The sequence below is a fragment of the Aspergillus ambiguus genome (assembly GCF_047715705.1).
Source record: "Aspergillus ambiguus strain CBS 117.58 unplaced genomic scaffold BDV59scaffold_49, whole genome shotgun sequence".
Classification (NCBI taxonomy): Eukaryota; Fungi; Ascomycota; class Eurotiomycetes; order Eurotiales; family Aspergillaceae; genus Aspergillus; species Aspergillus ambiguus.
Genome location: NW_027395562.1, coordinates 124,823 through 144,942, shown reverse-complemented (window position 1 = coordinate 144,942; position 20,120 = coordinate 124,823). Strand labels below are relative to the sequence as shown.

The 20,120-nt window shown below is 48.3% G+C and overlaps 8 protein-coding genes across 8 annotated transcripts; 4 read left to right on the top strand and 4 right to left on the bottom strand.

Moving 5' to 3' along the window:
- Positions 1 to 1,441: 1,441 nt before the first annotated feature.
- BDV59DRAFT_187744 (SDR family oxidoreductase) lies at positions 1,442 to 2,940 on the bottom strand. The gene is made up of 2 exons (XM_073691276.1): positions 2,341 to 2,940; positions 1,442 to 2,285 (listed from the first exon to the last, which is right to left on the bottom strand). The coding sequence occupies exons 1-2, from the start codon at positions 2,770 to 2,772 to the stop codon at positions 1,518 to 1,520; spliced, it is 1,200 nt and encodes a 399-aa protein (XP_073543670.1). The 5' UTR covers positions 2,773 to 2,940; the 3' UTR covers positions 1,442 to 1,517.
- A 1,536-nt stretch (positions 2,941 to 4,476) lies between these two features.
- Positions 4,477 to 8,005, top strand: BDV59DRAFT_196130 (pyridoxal phosphate-dependent transferase; the record flags this gene model as incomplete). The annotated part of the gene is made up of 5 exons (XM_073692673.1): positions 4,477 to 5,549; positions 5,994 to 6,544; positions 6,593 to 7,166; positions 7,294 to 7,585; positions 7,637 to 8,005. The coding sequence occupies 5 exons, from the start codon at positions 4,477 to 4,479 to the stop codon at positions 8,003 to 8,005; spliced, it is 2,859 nt and encodes a 952-aa protein (XP_073543669.1).
- On the bottom strand, positions 7,326 to 9,207 carry BDV59DRAFT_187739 (fungal specific transcription factor domain-containing protein). The gene is made up of 2 exons (XM_073691275.1): positions 7,637 to 9,207; positions 7,326 to 7,585 (listed from the first exon to the last, which is right to left on the bottom strand). The coding sequence occupies exon 1, from the start codon at positions 9,185 to 9,187 to the stop codon at positions 8,039 to 8,041; it is 1,149 nt and encodes a 382-aa protein (XP_073543668.1). The 5' UTR covers positions 9,188 to 9,207; the 3' UTR covers positions 7,326 to 7,585; positions 7,637 to 8,038.
- Positions 9,208 to 10,784: 1,577 nt separating this feature from the next.
- BDV59DRAFT_210668 (aldehyde dehydrogenase) lies at positions 10,785 to 12,248 on the top strand (the record flags this gene model as incomplete). The annotated part of the gene is made up of 1 exon (XM_073695648.1): positions 10,785 to 12,248. One exon carries the CDS (start codon positions 10,785 to 10,787, stop codon positions 12,246 to 12,248), a length of 1,464 nt encoding a protein of 487 aa, XP_073543667.1.
- A 222-nt stretch (positions 12,249 to 12,470) lies between these two features.
- Positions 12,471 to 13,559, bottom strand: BDV59DRAFT_205747 (chaperonin 10-like protein; the record flags this gene model as incomplete). Its single annotated transcript, XM_073694694.1, has 2 exons — positions 12,471 to 13,036; positions 13,082 to 13,559. The coding sequence occupies 2 exons, from the start codon at positions 13,557 to 13,559 to the stop codon at positions 12,471 to 12,473; spliced, it is 1,044 nt and encodes a 347-aa protein (XP_073543666.1).
- A 540-nt stretch (positions 13,560 to 14,099) lies between these two features.
- On the top strand, positions 14,100 to 15,277 carry BDV59DRAFT_210667 (inosine-uridine preferring nucleoside hydrolase-domain-containing protein; the record flags this gene model as incomplete). The annotated part of the gene is made up of 4 exons (XM_073695647.1): positions 14,100 to 14,209; positions 14,265 to 14,622; positions 14,675 to 14,964; positions 15,025 to 15,277. 4 exons carry the CDS (start codon positions 14,100 to 14,102, stop codon positions 15,275 to 15,277), a joined length of 1,011 nt encoding a protein of 336 aa, XP_073543665.1.
- Positions 15,278 to 15,669: 392 nt separating this feature from the next.
- BDV59DRAFT_210665 (Six-hairpin glycosidase-like protein) lies at positions 15,670 to 17,126 on the top strand (the record flags this gene model as incomplete). The annotated part of the gene is made up of 5 exons (XM_073695646.1): positions 15,670 to 15,789; positions 15,833 to 16,310; positions 16,359 to 16,563; positions 16,615 to 16,780; positions 16,857 to 17,126. Exons 1-5 carry the CDS (start codon positions 15,748 to 15,750, stop codon positions 17,124 to 17,126), a joined length of 1,161 nt encoding a protein of 386 aa, XP_073543664.1. The 5' UTR covers positions 15,670 to 15,747.
- Positions 17,127 to 17,466: 340 nt separating this feature from the next.
- Positions 17,467 to 19,893, bottom strand: BDV59DRAFT_210662 (acyl-CoA dehydrogenase/oxidase C-terminal; the record flags this gene model as incomplete). Its single annotated transcript, XM_073695645.1, has 6 exons — positions 18,996 to 19,893; positions 18,203 to 18,947; positions 18,070 to 18,151; positions 17,877 to 18,017; positions 17,687 to 17,822; positions 17,467 to 17,623 (listed from the first exon to the last, which is right to left on the bottom strand). Exons 1-6 carry the CDS (start codon positions 19,799 to 19,801, stop codon positions 17,467 to 17,469), a joined length of 2,067 nt encoding a protein of 688 aa, XP_073543663.1. The 5' UTR covers positions 19,802 to 19,893.
- Positions 19,894 to 20,120: the final 227 nt, after the last annotated feature.

Below are 20,120 nucleotides of genomic sequence, written 5' to 3'. Positions count from 1 at the left end.
CCAAGAGCGCTAAGGTGTTGCTGGCCGATATCCAGTTGACTCAGGAAGCTAAGGAGCTGGTGGCGCGCGAACCCAACGTCATTTTTCAGCACTGTGACGTGCAGAGATGGGAAGATCTCAACACTGCAATAAAGGCTGCAGAACAGAACTGGGGTGACGTCCCAGACATCTACGTTCCGGGGGCAGGTATATTTGAACCGGTAACCATCCCTCCTCGAATTGCCTTCTTGCGTCATCTAATTGACTAGAAATGGTCGAACTTCTGGGAAGACACAGAGACACACAATTATGCCTCTGTGGACATCAATGTTAACCATCCCATCAAGCTCACCCGACTTGCCATGCGATCTCTGTTAGGGAAAAACAAAAAAGGAGTAGTATGTATTATTGCGTCAATCGCTGGCATTATGGGCTCGTACGGCACCCCAATGTATTGTGCCACCAAACACGCAATTGTCGGTTTCGTGAAATCTTTAACTCCGTCCGCAGACCTAGAGGGGGTCAAAGTGACAGCTGTCTGTCCTGGGTATGGTTATGTTACTATTTGTTCATGGCTAGGGCTAACGTAGGCAGACTCGTAAACACGCCGTTGTGGACAGATGCACCTGAAAGGCTCGACCAGTATTCAGTAGCAAACGCTAAGATGCTGACCCCAGAAGAGGTCGCAGATGGAATGCTCTCGGTAATTGAACAGGGAAAGTATGGCGGAGGGACGCTTATGGAAATCCACCCCACGGGCCGACGAGTGATCCCAGAATGGAATATTTCGGCCCCTAATGCGCTGTATCATACTGAATCCGAAGAAATGGTAGAGAGAAACCTGGCACCTATTAGGACCATTCTTGGAAAGGAACGGGGGAGATATGCGTCAAAATTGTGATGGCAATATTGTATTCCCTAGTTGGGATGAATAGCATCATTTGTTCTTATGGAATCTAATGTCAAGCCTTTCAGGAATCCCTCAGTCTATCCAAACATAACAGTCCATATAAAAACCTGAACATTCTTGACAACGTAGAGCTATGCGGGGACGCCTGTCCCATAGATCACATACCGCATTTGACCAACATGGCTAGACACGTTGGTGATCAAGGGGTGTGTGCAGGAGGCACTATTGCTGAAATAAATTTGTTTGCTATCGCCACACTACTGACTATTTCATCCCATCTCAAGCCCATTATTGTTCTTCATTTCTTTCTTTTTGGGAAATAGAGCCAGTTAATTCCTTCATTCGTAGCTACCGATTCTGTGAGAGGGAGAGATACATGCAACAGTGAGGCAGCACCCATTCTTAGTGGTCTAACTAACTCCCAACGGGTCGTTTGAAGGAGAAAACTCTAACTGTAGATAAGTTGCAGAAAGCCTGTGCGTCAAGTCATAGTGATTTCTCAAAAGAAAAGCCCGTCAAAACGATCTCATCGCAGGGATGAGGCTGGGCAGATGCTCTCTCCCTCCAACCAGCCAAATGATCGTGCGGTAGAAACGTAAATCCAATCTATTCTCAAATATAAAAGTACCTAAGGGATAATATTTGCCTTTCTGAACCTGTCAAACGCGATGTACCATGCCCCCTTGATATCTCTCTCTTCTGTGGCTTCTCCCCAAACACGGTGCATCTCAGTCAAATCCACCTGTCGGTCGAAGTCAAATTGGGACATAAGGAAATAGGATACATGTGGTAGGCTTGTCTTATCCCCAATCAAGTGCCCAGTTTGTAGACCATATTCTTTCTCCATCGCAGCCCATTCCTCCTGATGTTCGTGTAAAAATTTAGCAGGGTCTGGACCTGGACCATTCGTCGGAGCAACGCCCTTCAAGCCGAAGTATTCGCAAAGGATGGGCCATTTGACCGACCAGCTTGTCGGTTGAGAATGGTCCGAGCAGTTCAAACTTTTCCCAGCGCTCACCTCCGGATGTAGACTGGCATAAATTGTGAAACGAGCAATCGTGTCCTGACAGCTGTCGTTGCTTAAGATGGTCCAGCTCTTAGTGCCAGGGAAGACAACCTCCGCACCCTCACCATAGATCTTGCGATACAGGCTGAGGTACAAAGCAACCCACTGGGCCAGATTGTGTGCACTATTGTTGGGCACGAACCCAATGATAACATCTGGCCTACTATCGAAGTAAGTCCACTGCTTGCCTTGCGACAATGACTTCAAAAGATCCCATTGGTGAGTATAGAACAGCTGAGAGCGCTGGGGCTCTGGGATTGGTGGGTGCGTCTCTTTCAACGGCAGGTTGTCTTTGAAAGGGAATTTGTCCAACATATGAACCCCATAGGCCTATGCATCTGTTTTAATATTTTCTCTGCGCCCAATTTACCGAATTTTTACTTACTTTAACGCCCGTGGGAAGGGCTACAACCCGAAGGCTTGGACTCAGCTTCTCAATGGCCAGAATGGTCTTCCTCAGCATGTTGATGTTCAGGGCGATCTCTCTGTCGGGGTTTATATCCATCACGTAGGCACAGAAGTACAAAGCAGTTACCCTGCCGACCTGCGGTACCTTCTGTGCCAATTCCCGCTCGAGGGCTTCTTTGTCATTGTTGATCAGATCGAGACCCGATACGAGATGAAGCTTGTTAGATCGCGGCCACTGTGCTGCCTCGGCCGATAGAGGCCTGTTTGTAAATGCGGTTACGCGGTCAAAACTATCCGGAGTTGGGTAGTCGCTCAGAATGGTGTTGACAAATGCCCAGCCGTTTATCCCTGATGCGCCAAAGACGAGGGCATGTCCGGGTTGTTCAATGTTTCTCATAGTGACTGGCATTTGTTTTCGGATACCTGGTATCTAACTTGTTAAAATTCAAGTGGTTATCCGGTCGTCTATGTTCGAGGAGGAGTTGACATTACGGAGGGAGGGGCTTGTGTAGGTAGAAATATGAAAAATACCGCAGGCTAACGTCTGCCTATAATATTTCCCTGCGCAGTGTGCTGCTCACCGGGCATATACTCAATGATACTGATCATATCTCCGTATCACCTCACCACATAACTAGTGTCCTATTTAAGGTGCCACCCTGTCAAATAATACAATTTTTCTTTAAAGGTCCCGGAATATGGGCGCTAATTTTGCGTATAATGTTCACTCCTAACCATTATCCTGTGTCCAGGACTTCAACCCCGCTCTTCTGGGCCAGCATGCGTGGATCCATCATGCATGGAAGTGGAACTGTAATTAAATTCGGCGCGCCAAATACGTACCACATATTATGGATGTCTTTTGTGTCAGAGCTGGTAAAAACTGGGTCTAAGTCTCTTCTTCCTCATTTCTTTCTTCGCGCTATCTCTAGTAGATGATGCGGTGGGGCGTATTTGTAGAGTTGTGCGATAATATCGCGTGTGAGATAATAATAATCCGCAGTAAAGCAAATCCTCGGCATTAGTCTGTCTGCTGTGGGGTTGTTATCATCCCTTGGATGACAATTCAAGGTAACAGTGTTGTCATATTCTCATCGATGTACGCAGTACGCCGTGGAATTGCCGGCTCCGATGATCGACATAGCGAGGGTTTTATACCTTTCTATTCGCAAATAACCATCCGTATTCCGGTGAAATGGACTCATAATATGTCTATTGGCGCGCATGTCCCATACACAGGCAGAACCGAGCACCAGCGGACCCTCATCTTTGTGTGGAATCACGAATGCAGTCGCCATGTCCTATCCTCGTAGTTTCCACATCTGCACGTGACATATTCTGGCTTTCACAACCACAATTTTGTGACCAACTTGTATTCGTAAAGTTGACTATACCGACCTAGCCGTCTAGCCTGACTCGGGTTATCCCCTTAGACAGCATTCCCACGGAACCACGTATTCGGGGACAAGCTTAGTCTCACATCTCTTATTCGAACTGTGGTAAAAAGGCGTATGAATATTAAAATTTTCTAATAATATGCGGAGGGGAATTCCGGTGATGGAGGGTTATTTATGGAACCAGATAACAAATATATATGGGAACAATAAAATGGCCATCGTTAACATTCGCATCCCTACCTACGGAAACATCACCAGAGTCAGCTCCACTACCGACCAACAAATTCACAAAGTAACTGGTAGGCAATGGGGACGGGCAATGGGGACGTGTCGCTCAAGTACATCCTGGGAACCCGCCCCAGTAATGAGGGAGAGTCAAGATGTAAAACACCTGTTGATGCATTCTCATGCCATTGGTAGCAATTTCAGTGTGCACGTTGATTACAAAACCCAATATATAGCCCTACGACAATACCGCATAGCTTGGCGGGATCCCAACTTGTCCGTCAAGGAATTATTATGCTGTCTCATTCCCTTGGTGAAGATATTGACGTTGTTCATATCGGGAATGGAATGCTCGCATCATTTATTCCCGTTACCGCCATTCCCGATATTCCCGTATATAAGACAGCATTTTTTCTTTGAATCGTCAATTGTGATCCTCCCCATATCTATAGAGACGCAATTTTTTCCCAGATTCCTTGAAGCCATTTATCATGCCGTCATCTTTTGTCGAATCTGAGGTCATCCCTCGGTACAGTTTTATGGATGACTATAGTGAAGGAGCGCATCCTCAAATACTAGAAGCCCTCCTGCGCACAAACGCTACCCAGCAGATCTCCTATGGGAATGACGAATATTGCAATCAAGCTCGCCAACTGATTCTGTCAAAAATGGCCGCGGCACCTGACGAGGTGTCTATTTACTTCGTGCCTAGCGGAACATCAGCCAATCTGATCTGTATCGCCAGCTGTCTCCGCCCGTACGAGGCGGTGTTGACGGTTGACTCGGGTCACATTGTGAGTAAAGAAGCGGGTGCCATTGAGGCGACGGGGCATAAGACGATTTTGGTACCAGGAGTACGGGGCAAGATGGTTCCTGAAAATCTTGAGCGCGTTGTCCGTCAGAATCAGTTCTTCCCTCATTCTGCCAAACCCCGACTGGTATACATCACAAATGCAACCGAGCTGGGAACTATCTATACAAAACGTGAATTGGTTGAGCTCGCTGCAACATGCCGCCGATTGGGACTCCTGCTCCTCATGGATGGAGCGCGGATAGGAGTGGCACTAAGTGCGCCCAGTAACGATTTGACCATGAGAGATTTGGTTGACCTGACTGATATTTTTTGGATTGGGGGCACCAAAATGGGAGCGCTGTTGGGGGAGGCGATCGTGGTAGGAAAACATTTAGCAGAGGATTTTGTCTTTAATCTGAAACAGCACGGTGCCTTGCTGGCCAAGGGTCGTGTTATGGGCATACAGTTCCGGGAGCTCTTTCAAGACAACCTTTTTTTCGACCTAGCCCAGCATGCCAACGAGATGGCCCAACGGATATCCTTTGCTTTTGAAAAACTAGGGTATCAATTAGCTACAACAACCGACACCAATCAGGTCTTTGTGACTCTTCCAGAGCAAATGGTTCAACTGCTGGAGGCACGGTATCGTTTCTACGTGTGGGAGAGGCTAGACGGGGGGCACTGCATCATACGGCTTGTCACGTCTTGGGCCACAGATATATTGCAAGTGGAAAAGCTTGTTGCTGCTGTCGAGCAGATGACAATAGAATTGTTGAATTGACCAGCCGGTGCGATAATGGTCTACTATGTTAGGATAGAATTAGGTGGACACGATCGAGCGTTATATAGTAATTAGTTCAAAGTTAGGTCCCAGAGACAGACAATCACGAAGTTCACTTCCAGTCTACTGAATTGGTTCCTCAGGTCACTACTACTTTCAGGTAGTTGTCACTACCCTGCGTGCATGCTGATTTAGAAATGTGGGATGATCGCAGATAAGGAATGCATAAAAGTAAGTTATGTATTACGCTGACTCATTTATCCCTTTTATGCTTTCCCGCTGATTTTCCCTTTCCCGAACATTTTCAGAAATCTTCTGATATCTTATCCATCTGTATCGATATACCGCTATGCGGCTGTCTAACTCCTGTGATGGTTGTCGGTCAGTCGCTCATCCCAATGAATGCCCAGTGTTTCAATTGACCTGTTTTCTAGGCAAGCCAAAGTGAAATGCGTTCATGATGGGCACCCCCCTTGCCGTCGCTGTCAACGCGTTGGCCTCCAGGCTTCATGCCTGTTGACGGATCCTCGGTCTTCTCCATTAAGGCCACGGAAGGATCTGTCGCGGGATACAGCAAGATCCTCGCCGCTGTCGCGACCAAAGAAAACCAGTCCTGTTTCTTCAAGAGTTCACCCTTCCAACCCGATTGCGACCCTGTCTTCCGGGACCATTATTACCGCCTGTGATACGTATCGGAAAAAGTTCCCTGTCGCAAACTTCCTCCACTATCCATCGCTCATTGTTGACGTGTCGTCAAATTTACCGGCAGTCGAGCCTGTATTCTTAGCGGCGTTGCTTTCACTATGCGCACGGTTTTTGCCCGGCCACCAGCTTCATCCTGCGGAAGTCTACGCTGAGTATGCACGTAATAATTTGGCCCATCGAGCTTTCGAAGGACCATCATTATATCTTGCTCAGTCGCTTGTGATGATCGCATTGTATGAATGGGGTTCAGGGAGACCGTATAAGGCATGGATGTATAGTGGTACGTTGTGAAACCATCAAGCGAGACCCGTGGATGCTGACCGATTAGGAATGGCGACATACATGATCCAGTCTCTCCTGAAGACAGCCGACGATAGTATGGAACACAACCCAGAAGAGTTTTCCGCCTTGCAGACTCAGTACGAACAACTTGTTCGTACCTATTGGTGTTGCTTTGCCCAAGATTGCGAGTTGAGCTCTGGTGCCCGCCAGCATTTCGCCCTCTCCTTTCGCCAAATTTCAGTCCCACTTCCCATTTCTGACCACGATTTCAATTATGGCCGAGTCCCATCTGAGCGTTGGATGCCCGCTGACATGAACCGGGATTCACCCTTGTTCACGAAGCTATCCATTGACCATGGCCTCACAATCGTCACTAGGGGGTTTGACATATTTGTTAGGATCTTACGTTTCGCTAACGAAAGTCGTCGCGGGCAAAACATCTCATTCCCTAGTGCGCTGCCGTCGGCACAGCAGACGTGGCTGGATCTCAAGCAAGAGTTGGATGAGTGGAGGTCTTTGCAGGATGCTACCGTCCAGTTCCCCATTACCACCGCGCAGGTCCATGTTGCCATGGGTCATGGAGAGCTGTTCGCCTATATCAATCTTGTGTATTTTATGAGGTGTGTTCATATATCCATATTTCATGCATCCAATCCTCCGCTGACGATAACCCACCCGCAGCGTGCTCTTCCTATATCGTGATCGTGTGCTGGCGGGAATCAAAGTAATTACAGATCCTGATCATAGTCAACGTGCGCCAAACAGTGAGAATACAACCTCGAGTGAAAATGCTATTGCCTATCTTTTTGAGGCAGCGCAGAACATTGGTGGGATTCTCTCTGCCTTGGAAAGCCTGGAAACGCCGGTCATAACCCCATATGCTGGATTCAGCGTCTTTGTTGCCGCCCATATCAATATGTATGGGACAGTTTCACCTCGACTCTACCCGGGTGGCCAAGGTAGAGCCGCAGAGGAAAAAAGAGCCAATTTCTGCTACCTCGAGCGCCTGTGCGATCTGTGGCCCGTGGGTAACAACTGGGTATGGGCTTTATAGTTCATATGTAATGTTACGAATACTAACCTTTTCCAGTGGATAACTGTACAGGAAGCAAACAAGTTTTATGAGACAGCCAGGGCGACCCAAGAGTATACTGGGTCACCTGATGGCGCAAACCCCCTTACACTAGCAGGGACTTTGGACGAGTACGGTGACATTCGAGTTTCGCGTCCTAGCCAAGATACCACCTCTACACGACAGCGGTCTGCGTCAGGTGCGGTCGGAGCGCAGAGCTTGGAAAGAAGAACTTCTCGTCCGCCGTCCACGCTCCCTACCAACGATCACACTATGTTTGAAACTCATGATCTAGAGACGGAAATGCTACAGTGGCCATTTATCAGCGAGGCCTGGTCTTCTGGGTTTGATACAGGATTTGATGCTGCTTGGCCGAGCTTAGGCTGAAACGTTCTATGGTGAACTAGCATCTCACCTCACTCATCCGTGTTCTGTGATACCCAGAAGATTCGAATATTGATCATACATATTGATCCCAGTATCGGCCCATTCTGTCGGTTCTTTGAAGCATGTATAACTTCCCGTTTCTAATGAGCCCACCGCATCTGTGAGACAAGATGAAAGCGGGTCATTCCCACCCTCAGATAAACCTAATGTGTGCGGAAGAGAACAGGATCCGTGGAGCTCTTCCCTCTGCTCGCTTGAATTCAAGGACGGACTTATCATCTCTACATCAAGTGCTGACAAGTTGATGTCGGCAGCCTGAGGGAAAATCGTTTCTAAATCACCCGGGAGCGAAGGCAGTGACAATGGAGTCCATGGATCAAAATCAGATCCCCCAGGCTGGATGGGACGGTCGAGACCTGAATTAGGCTCGATTTGTTGTTCGGCAGTGTCACCAATGAGGTTATCATTAGGCGTGATAGATATGACTGGCTCCATTGACATGTTGTTTGTCTCTTGATCGCTTTCGCTTGCGAAAGTCCCATGGTGCTCGGGACACTCTGGCGGTGGGAATCCACCAGGTTCACTCAATTCTGATATGATGGTACTAAGTACTCGTACCATGCGCTCAGCCGCCGGATATGTTCTTGTCATTTCCTTCAAGGTTGCGAAGATACAGTCGAGGTATGTCTTAATGGTCTTCCATGATCCGGGACGATGTGGCGATTTCAAGGCCATGACTAAAATTGATGCTGCACTTCCCGCATGCTGCAAGCCGGTAGAGAACATATGGCTGGTTTTAAACCTTTGCCGCTGTTGCCAAAATATTTGAGCCATCTGTCCTGCGCAGGTTATGCATGTCAACCGAGAGAGCGATGTGACTTGATGAGAGCCTGCATTGTCTGATGTTCCGCTGAGGCAATCGAAGTCATTCATACCAAGCTCGCTATGTAACGAAATCATGATTGAATAATATTGCTGGTGTAAGTGAAGAAATGAAGTTGGAGCAGCCCGAGCGTTCTCCACTGTATGTCGCAGAGATGGCCTCAGTTGAGAATACCACGTGGTTAGCTCGCGATCCAGCGCCGCCAGATCAAAATACCTTTGACGGGAGACATAGGGCATGTCGGACTGCGTTCTCTCAAGAATGGCTCCAATGTGCCCGCCTAATTCCATTAACTCCATGAGTGCTTCATAGATCTCCGTCTCCCAGCATTCAGTTTCATTCTGCGATTGTCTATCGGCTCGGAGATCATGGTTTGCCTCTAGACCTTCAGGCTTCAAAGTTGGGGAACGGCCTAAGAACAGAGACCAATATTGATCGTACAAAACACATGCTCGCAGTGTAGTCAGACGAATTTCAGATTCTCGTAATGACAAGTGAGAGTGAGTGCTGGTTTGATGAAGGCCAATGTCCGAGCATATCCTGATTGCAACCCCGACATACAGCCAGCCAATTTGGTCATGTCCACACCCACCTTCTAGGTCAGCTAACAGAAGCAGTCCAACAATAGATGGGATACCGTCCGGATGTTGCATCTCATACCCAAGCATATCCTTGGCTTCTTGATGGAGGGAACTTCCGTTGCTAGCAGTGGCTCTTCGGGCCATGCCAGTATGTTTTCTATCCGCAAAACGTTGTCCCACAGCCAGGATACAGATGTGCAAAAACCCGGAATAGGAGTTGCCACCACAGTATAGCCCTTCCTCGAACCCAGCACGATCTACTATGCGAATGACTGAGTTATAGTGGCACCAGAAAAGGTCCATGAGTTCCTTCTGTGTTTCTGGGCCGAGCGCCGCGAGAACTCGCCGAGTGCGACTTCGAACATCTTGCCTCGCATTACAATTATCACTTTCGGGTGCTGGACAAATCCATCCCTTCCATCTCGTATACAGAGGGCCGGTTGAACTCCCGAATTGACATCGCCCAAGTTGTGGATCGAAGCTAGGATATCCTTTTGTTGATGGGTCGTTTTGTGGCGTGGTAATCTTCAGGCTTCTGCTGCAAACAGATGCTTTTCGTTTCCCACCATCTAAACGTTCCTGTGCATCATCTATGGTATATTGAATTGGTTTGCTAACCACTGAAGGAATATCCTGTGTTGCTAGTGGTTGCTGTAGATCAGTATTCCCCAACGCCGTTTCGAGATCCAGGATGCGTTTTTGTAGTACGCTGACATAGGCCTTGGAGATCGGTCTAAATTGAGTCAGACACTCTCTGTTCTCCGAATCTGTGTGTTCACATACTTCCGTCGCCGGTCATCTTGTTTGATAACGCACTGCTGTCCTGTCTCGCTGCAGTGGCTGCAGGCGATGGAACCTGCTGGGACTACACAGCGAGTGCGTCGATCCCTACATCCATGGCAAGCTACAGATGCCCGCTGTCGAGGCTTTGTAAATCTATATTCGTGGCTCGGCGTCATTTTCCATGACCTTTCAAGTCGATGCAAGAAGTGCACGCAGGCCCTCGTTGCGAAGAAAGAGAGGCATGGGTATATGCGGTAGGCCCAAGCAACTAATGCATGACTGAATCATCGGCTTACTCCGAAGACAGCTTGCACTGATTCAGCGTATGCATTTCCTCGGACTCGAAGTTGCCAAGATGACTCGCCGTGCGGGGTTCAATGTCTGAAGCATTTCCCTCTCAACAAATCAACTTCATCCGCATAAGTATAGCCGAGGGCGATCCCCTCGTTGAAGAGCATAAGAGGAACGCTCTTCCAAGGGATTGTCCGCTTCAAGCTGTTGGATATTGTTACCGAGATTATTTGCTATCATTATGGCTTTTCCGTACTCCGCCAGCAACCTTCCCACCCAAGTATTCATCAACAACCAGTACGTGGAAGCGAAAAGTCCGCAGAAGTTTTCCGTGTTTAACCCCAAGGACGGCACTCTGGTATCGGACAAGGTTCCCCTCGCTGGCCAGGAAGATGTCGATGTTGCTGTAGGGGCGGCCGAGGCGGCTTTCCCCAACTGGAAGAAGGTCCCTGCTACCGAACGTCGAGACCTGCTCCACAAATTTGCCTCTCTGATAGATCAACATGCGGAACAACTAGCTGTCTTGACCCGCTTGACGCTGGGGGCTCCTTATGACAGTTTTGGGAAATTCGAAGGAGCGATGGCCGCCGAAGCCTTCCGTTATTACGCCGGCTATGTCGACAAATTCGGTGGCGAGAGTCACCCGCAGGAGAATGGCTTCCTTAAGATTACTCGGCACGAACCACTTGGCGTCACGGCCGGTGTTGTGCCCTGGAACGGTCCTCTGGGAACAGTGGGCCTCAAGGCCGCTCCCGCCCTTGCTACAGGGAACTGTTTCATCCTGAAGCCTTCTGAGAAGACCCCATTCGCTGCGCTAGCACTAGGCTGGTTAATCAAGGAAGCGGGGTTCCCTCCCGGCGTCTTCCAAGTCCTGTCTGGTGACGGCTCCACCGGTGCTATCATTGCGCGGCATATGCGCATCCGGAAGATCAGTTTCACGGGATCTATCCCAACGGGTAAAAAGATCCAACAAATGGCCGCTGAATCAAATCTGAAACGTGTTACACTGGAACTTGGGGGAAAGTCTCCGGCTGTAGTGTTTGATGACTGCAACTTAGAGAATGCAGTGACCTGGTGTGTAAATGCCATTGCTGCCAATACTGGCCAAGTGTGTTTTGCTGCCTCGCGCGTATATGTGCAGGAAGGCATCAGAGACCAGTTTGTGGCAAAGTACAAAGCCGCCCTAGAAGAACGAGCCAAGACGATCGGCGACCCCGATGATCGGAGTACAATTATGGGCCCTCTAGTCGACAACTCTCAGTTCAAACGAGTAATGGGATTCATTGAGCGGGGTGCTGCTCAGGGCACGCTGCTAACTGGGGGTAACCGTGTCGGGGACAAAGGCTGCTTCGTTGCCCCGACTGTCTTTACTGATGTTGATCTGAACGCCGAGATCTCCCAGAATGAGATCTTCGGGCCCGTGTCTATCGTGAATACGTTCAAGACCGAGGAAGAAGTGCTCAAGAAGGCCAATGCCACCGAGTACGGGCTCATGGCTGGTGTCTTCACGCAAGACATTAACCGAGCCTTAAGAATTGCTAGTGAGTTTGACTCCGGGATGGTGGGCGTCAACTGCGTTAGCCTGAACATGTTAAATGTACCATTTGGCGGTAGTAAACAAAGTGGACTGGGCCGGGAATGTGGGAGAAACGCCCTCGAGCACTTTACTGAGCCGAAGACAGTCATGATCAACTTGACTTATTAGTGTGTAGTTTCTTTAGGAATGTTTGTACAGTGAATATCTACAGTCGACATTTGAGGAATACAACTGGAGTGCAGTAAATTAGAGATCGCCCTATGTTCGTGGCAAAACGGAAAATGGAATGTTAGAGACTTATGGACAATATTCTACACAACCACATGGAGAGGCACTGATTCAGTTGTTCGTTCTTTCGTTCATCCTGGGTAGACACATACAATGGAAGGCTCATTTGTCGAATACCACGCCCATACGGCGACTGGAGCGACCTTCGCGCATCTCCCTAACCATGCTATCCACCGTCTCCAGCCCAGGCCGAATATCCACCTCGGGCATGATACCATGTTTAGCTGTGAATTCAATCGCCCGAGGCATACGAGAGGGGATGCCCGTACTATCGCCCTTGATACGATATACGCCAGTCACCAAGTCCATCGTAGAAACACCGAGTTCCTGAGGGGCCAGCCCCACTGCCATTAACAATCCCCCACAGCGAAGTATTGGGAGTGCCGACTTGTATGCGGGGTTGGAACCCGCAAAAATGGTGGCAGCATGGACACCGCCGCCAGTGGCAGATTTGACTTCCTCAACGTAAGTCTTAGAAGTAGAGTTTATAACCGCATCTGCTCCTTGCTTTTTGCACAATGCCAAAGCGTTGTCGTTGATATCGATAGCAACGACCTTCAACCCCATGGCCTTGGCATATTGTGTCCCTAGTTGACCTAGCCCACCGGCTCCAACGACCGCAAGCCATTGGCCGGGTTTAAGTTCACATGAATCGACGCAGTTGAAAGCTGCAAGCGATTAGCCTGAGCCGTAGTGCTTCGGAAATGACTCACCAGTAATTCCCGCGCAGAAAATTGCAGAACTCTTTTCGGGGGGAAGCACATCAGGAAGCGCAATAACGTTCTGCCAGTCGACGGCTGCATACTCCGCAAAAAAACCGAATTTACCGAAACCAGCGACTGCAGGTTGGCCTCTGGTGCAGTTCATATTATGTACCTGGCATCCCTCGCATTCAAAGCAACAGTCGTTAATATAGAGGAATCCCACTGGGTCACCAGGTTTAAAGCCCTTGTCCGGCACACTGCTCCCCACTTCTGCGACATATCCGGCCCCCTCATGGCCGATAGTAAAAGGTTTGGTGAGGTCCGGTCGCCCTATACAGAGCAGGTCTGAATGGCAGAGGGATGCAGATGCCATTTTGACGAGGATTTGGTTCGCAGCTGGCTGAGGCATAGGTATCGTATTCACCACAGCGCGCTGCTGAACGGGATCCCATTGCGCAGCCTTCATGGTTTGTCCAAGTGAACCCATGTTGGATAAAATGACTAATTAGTAAAATAGTTGAAGAGTGTGTAGCTTTGGGTTCAATGTGCTCTTTTGGGTTATTGTCGCGTTATAAGACATAGCAAATCCTCGGAAACCATCAGCCTATCCTTGCCGTGTTCCAATCGCAGGACACGGTTCCACATTTTTGATTTATTCCTCGGCATAAGGAGCACATTATATGAAGGAAATCCATATTTTCCTCTCACTCGGTGATGCTTATCTCATTGGTAAATCTATGCTCACCGCAGGTTGATCGTACCATATTCGTTACATGTAGGAGACATCCATAATGATGCTAAGTGGTAACTGCCTTGCGACTCATGTTGCAATAGCCCAAAATTTATCTTGTACCTAATTTATAAGACCACGTTACTACCCCGCACAGATTAACACCCTGAGCAGCGTTACAGTTGCTGATCGGCAACACCCGCTCTCCCTGATAAATACGGCGGCCGTTTACCTGCAACGTGTCTTATCGCATTCGTCGGCCAAATAGAACAGGGCAATTCGACCTATAACTACGATATGGTCAAATGCATCATTACTTTGTTATGTGCTTTTCTTGGCCTGACAGCCGGGAGCCTAGCATCTGCGAAGAAACTTATAGTTGACACGGATTTGTTCAGCGATGTAGAGTAAGTTTCCTATATCGTATAGCACCTTTGTCTGCAGTTATCTAAAATAGTACAGCGATGCTGGTGCTCTACTGCTTGCCTGCACACTTCCAGAAATAGAGCTTCTAGCAGTTAATGTCAACTATCCATCTATGTATTCGGCGCTGGCCGCATCGAGTATTTTGGGTCATTATGGCAACGCGCATATTCCAATCGGACTTTTGAGGCCATATGAGAACTATACTTACTTTGACGATGTCTATTACGAGCACGGCGAGTACGCCAGTAAGGTGGCATATCACTGGAGGGATGAGGCGTCCCTCCGATGGAAAGACGCCAGTTCGACATGGGACCCAACCCACCTATATCGTAAAGTCTTATCCCAGCAGCAGGATCAGAGCGTTACTATTGCCAGCATTGGATTCCTCGACAATGTATATCCTCAGAACCTACTCTTATATATGGTTACCTAACTGATTCGGTCAGCTGTCTAATCTCCTCAATTCTCCTGCCGACAATTACTCTCCACTCTCAGGTGCGGACTTGGTTGCAGCAAAAGTAGTCGAACTGGTTGTTATGGGCGGAGCTTATCCTTCTGGCGAGGAGTTCAATTTCATCGCCTATAATCCGGCTGCCGCCGCCCATGTTGTCAACACATGGCCCGGAGCCATGACGTTTTCAGGGGCAGAGCTGGGAGGCAGGGTTTACTCAGGCGCTCGTCTTATGACCGAAGGGCCCTCTAATGACCCCGCTAAAGCGGCTTACGTGTGGTATAAGTATGCCACATGGTCCTCTATATACCAATGCATGTATTTCACATTGCTAACCTCTTGCAGTGGATACAATAACGCCCGCAACTCTTGGGACCCTCTCACTATCCTGTATGCTGCGAAAGGGAAGATAGATATCTTTGAATTCGGAAACCAAGGAGGATACAACTACGTATATCCTAATGGTACCAATTCCTGGCAGAGTCACGTCGGTCAATATCCCCAGCACTATCTACGATTAGCCATGTCGAATATCACAGTAGGTGAAAGAGTAGACAAATTGTATCTGCGAGGGGCGGCCAAGTTTTCGGCACCCTGAAGAATTGTTGCAAATACGAAACTGTCGTGAATCCGGATGGTTAGGTTCGAAAGGACCATCTACGAAATACACAAATTATTTATTTCGGCATACTGCAGTCCTTAGGTAGTCATAACCAGCCCCCGCACTCCCCGCACCTTTCGTCCCCGTCGCTTAATAGCTCTCTTGGGTTGCATAGTAAACTTAGCGTAGTAAATTGGAATAAGTGGGAATGCTGATCGTATCGTATTATCCCGCCGACGCCCTCTGTATTTATTTAGCAATTCCCCAGATCCCTGGACTTTGGTGCCAGACTGTAAACATTCACCGCAGGAAGTGAATTAGGCTTCATCATGAGACTTCAATTTCCAAAATTGATTTACATTTTCCATGCCTCGCAGGCCTGGTTCACGATCTCTACCACCGGGCAGGAACTAGCCGATCGAGGGCCACGTCCCCTCTCCATTTATCAATCGTTTTCGGGGACTACTATGGTGAAGATATGGCGCACCGCAGTGAATTCCTTTGACCAGGTATGTGGGATTGTAAAGCCTTTACTCCAAGGCATTGCTAAAGAGGAAGCTTCCCCATAACTTTCCAGACAATGTTCCCAGCACTGGATCGAGAACGGGCAAGTATACATTTAGTGACATATCAGCATGGACGAGCGGTTTCTTTCCAGGATCGCTATATATTTTACTGGAGCGCAGCATGAAGTACCCAAAATATGCCTTATTAATGGATACAGACACGGATTTCCTACATGAGCAATTACGAAATCTCGCGCACAGCTGGTCTAACCCACTGCACGGACAAGCTTCCCGCACCGACACTCACGATATGGGATTCATAATTCTTCCAGCCTTACGAAGGGATTGGGAGTTAACTGGAAATTTCACGAGCCTTGAGTCAATTATTACTGCTGCCCACAATCTCGCCTCACGTTACGATGCCCGAGTGGGAGCTGTGCGCAGCTGGGACAGCTTGGAGAATAAACGGCACAACATCACGGATAGAGAAGCCAACTTCTTGGTTATAATTGACAGCATGTGCAGTACGTCCAACGGAAATGTGTTATTAGAGAAGCTGCCTAACTAAATAGATATGGATCTCTTGTTTTATGTGGGGTATCACACAGGAAACCAAACACTCGTTGATATAGCCACGACGCATGCCCACACAGTCCTACAAGATATTGTCCGGGATGATTATTCAACATTCCATTGTTGCAACATTGATCCAAGGTCAGATGCGATCAAGTTTCAGGAAACAGTTCAGGGTTATAAGGACTGGTCGACATGGAGCAGGTATGTAGGCTTCACATGACATCATCTATTATCCCCACTGACTGGCCAAAGAGGGCAGGCATGGGGTATTTTAGGATATATTCAGACGTACAAATGGACCAAAGACCCCATATTCCTCAAAACTGCACGGGGGTTGGCCGAATACTTTATCAAGCGTCTCGCTAGTGCGACCCATGATCATCCCTATGTGCCCCTCTGGGACTTCGATGCACCCCCGGTCGATGGGATCACCCCCCCCTCGAGATACCTCGGCTGGGATGATCGCAGCCAACGGAATGCTATTACTCCATCAGGCCTTACAAGGTCAGTCTCCGTATTACGGTAAAGCGATGGAAATCATGTCGCAGACAATCGATCTCTCTTTCTCAGATCCTGCCACGGTAATGCAGGACAGCAACGGAGAGCCGGTATTTTCTCCGGTTGGCTGGGACTCCATTCTCATGAACGCCACAATTAACAACAATGAGTATGCGTTCAGTCAATCGAACAATACCGGGCTGGTGTATGCGGATTACTATTTCTTGCAGTTCGGCAATCTTTTGCTGGAAATGGGGTTTGTTTGAAGAGCGGCACAGGGCTCTCCAATTTTAGGAGATTATTCGAACTAGCATATTTAACAGAGTTTGCAGCAGGCTGACACCACAGCGCTTGTCTACATTGATTGCCGTTTGAAAGACCTATGGGGACTAGTGAAGCGCCTATATAGGTATACTAAGAGAAAAATCTTGCCTTCTTAGTCGAATGTCAATCGGAAGTATCAACAGGAGAAAATGACTTAACATACGTCAGTTACCTTATTTATGAATAAATCAAAAAAAGTACAGCTGTATCCCGAACAATTCATTTGGATACTCGTGGCCAGCGTAAAGGGCACTCCTGCATCTGTTCTTACCCACATGAATGTCAAAGTTTTGACGATGTCAATCGAGGGTCTGAGACGCCCATGATAGTCTCATCTTCCCAATATTTCGGGTTGAAAGTTAATTTATTTAATGGATTCAAACGGTGGGCTCTGTTAAAAAGGTCTTCATAGACCTGTCCATCGTACCTGCCAAGGGCACTAGGAATGGTTAATCCTGTTTAAATGACAAGTTATGAGTGGGCTTGGGGCATAAAAGCGTACCTATCGAGAAGATAGTCCGGGACCTTCCAGGAGTCTACTAGGTTGACTGCATGTGGACGGATCTGGGCCATGAGTTCTCCGATCCTAGTTGGCAATCGATCGAGCTGCTCGCGAGCAACCACCCCAGAAGTAAAAACTGCATTTACTGGTCAGTCTCCGTATGATCGCAAACGACATTTGGCCCATCTACATTCATAGCTTTCAGTCTCCATCGTGAATAGTGCGAACAGACGAAAGAGATCCCATATTGTGCCTTTCACCGATAATGAAAGACTCCTATCGCCATCGAGAGCCTGAAAGAATTTTGTGACCAAAATGGACTGGGATTGCGCTAGTTCGGTCAGTATAATCCTTTCATAATGCCTCGTAATTGGTCAACATACCGCGGCTAAGTCTGTGAAGTTGAATCAACAAGGAATTCCAGGACCTTTTCCTCACCACCCTTTCCTGATAGGCATTGTAGGCCTAAAATGATCAGCTTCACCCTAGGGCTGCATGAGCAGAGAGTTAACTAACAAGAGAGGTAGCTCTCAACTGGAAGCTTTTGACAATGTCACGATCATTGCGCAGGATATCCAATTGATATTGATGGCCTTGTCTAATGTATTCTTTAAACTGCCCATCAATCTCGTCGTTGTATCGGCTATTCGGGGAAGAAACCGCTACTGTCATTTTTTTGATAATATATGACGCAGTCTGTTGGGTAATCATCCAGTTATCACCCTCGACAGTCGGTTTCGACAAATAGTCATTATTGAGTTGAATCAGGCCGCTCCCCCCGCCAAATCCATGACCACCGAGCGCTCGGCGGCAAGTTTCAATTCCATCAGCAACCAGACTGGTGCACAAGCTCTTCAGACCTGACGACATACTATGCATGTGTGCAAGATTATTGAAGTTACCAGATTCTATCTCCCGGCGAGTACCCTCGTAGATCCGCTGCATCGCCAGTCCGGTGTAATGCAGAGCAAACGTGGTAGCCAAGAGAGGTAGTATGCGAACCTGAACGGTCGGATAATCCAAGACAGCGAGCTCAGGGCCATTCCCATCGCCATCGCGATCACGAAACTGGCGACGGATAGCGGTATAGCGAATTGCTACCGTAACTGCACGAGCAAGGACAAGTCGGGCGTGCTGGACAATGCTAGCACGGACAGCTGTCAATGATCCGTACACAACAGCAGGTTTCTCAGGCTTTGAATACCGACCCGTGTCTGGGTCAACGCTAGAATAGCGTGAAAGCAGGGCGGAATGGGGAATACTTTATGGCATCAGTAGATAAACTTATGCACCGTTCATTTGCACTCACCGGAAATTATCAAACAACATGTACCCATTATCCATGGTTGCATACCCATATTTCGGTCCAATATCGCCAATCACAACCCCGTCCAAAGGCTGGTGGGATGTCATGTTCCGCACCTGCACGATAAATGGATGGGGACCATATGAAATGTATTCTACATCCTTGGATGTTGAAGAAGTGCCATGACGTGGTAGAAGGAGCTGCGCGACAACAATTGCATGGTTTGCTGTACGACCAAGGGTTCCATTCCACCATTTACTGGCAGTCAAGGCTGGGCTGTGTAGAACGAACTGCTTCGCATGCTGGTCCCACCGCGCTTCGAGCTCCAGCCCTCTGACATTGCTACCATGGCCCAGTTCTGTTTGTGCGTAGGCTCCAATAATCTCCCATCGTTCAATTTGGGGCATCCAGTATGCACGTTGGGAATCGCTGGCCTGTTCACGAATGGTCGTACTGAACATCTCCATATGCAGGAAATAAGGTGACACATCATCGACCAAGTACTCAGCCATTTTGTAATCCGCAATATCCCACCCATGCTTATCTGCTAGACGACGAAGGAGCTTGGCCCTCGCCAGGGCTTGTTTGTAGAGGTCAGGCCGAGACAAATTCTGCTGTTGTGATTTGTCTAACAAAGGCTCTTTTTGGAGGATTGGGAGGATGCGGGCTTGTCTGTCAAGAAACCCATTGTGGTGGAGCAGATACTCTGATAGCTCATCCACAGAGACGTTCGATTGCGCCCGTTCTTTGGAAAGGATATCTGGTCCCCTTGGGTGACTGGGAAGAAGGCCGTCGGTGAAATCGCGCATAGTTGCTACTAAGGAGATCGGAGAATGTATGTGTGTGTATGTGCGTGTTTGTTTTATGAATATGTTTTCAACGGAAATTTCTTATCTTGTACTCTCGGCTGAAGCTATAAGCTCGGCCCGTGGTTTAATCAAGTCGAATTGTCCATGCAGGCCCAATTTTGTGGGGTTTGCCGATTGCCGGCGGGGACTCGGTTGTCGGTCATATACGATGACGAGAAACGCCCCCAAGGGCTCGAGAGTATGTATACGTTATATTACTCGGTTTATAAAAATCTCTTCCGACTCAGTGGCTAGCTTCAGTCTCAAGTTTGTTTTACCT

Excerpts from the sequence above, each read along its gene's own strand:
- BDV59DRAFT_187744 (XM_073691276.1), bottom strand. The coding sequence starts at position 2,772 with ATGCCAGTCACTATGAGAAACATTGAACAACCCGGACATGCCCTCGTC. Across the intron at positions 2,286-2,340 it reads CCCTTCCCACGGGCGTTAAA|GCCTATGGGGTTCATATGTT; the intron begins GTAAGTAAAAAT and ends ACAGATGCATAG.
- BDV59DRAFT_187739 (XM_073691275.1), bottom strand. The coding sequence starts at position 9,187 with ATGGAGTTAATGGAATTAGGCGGGCACATTGGAGCCATTCTTGAGAGA.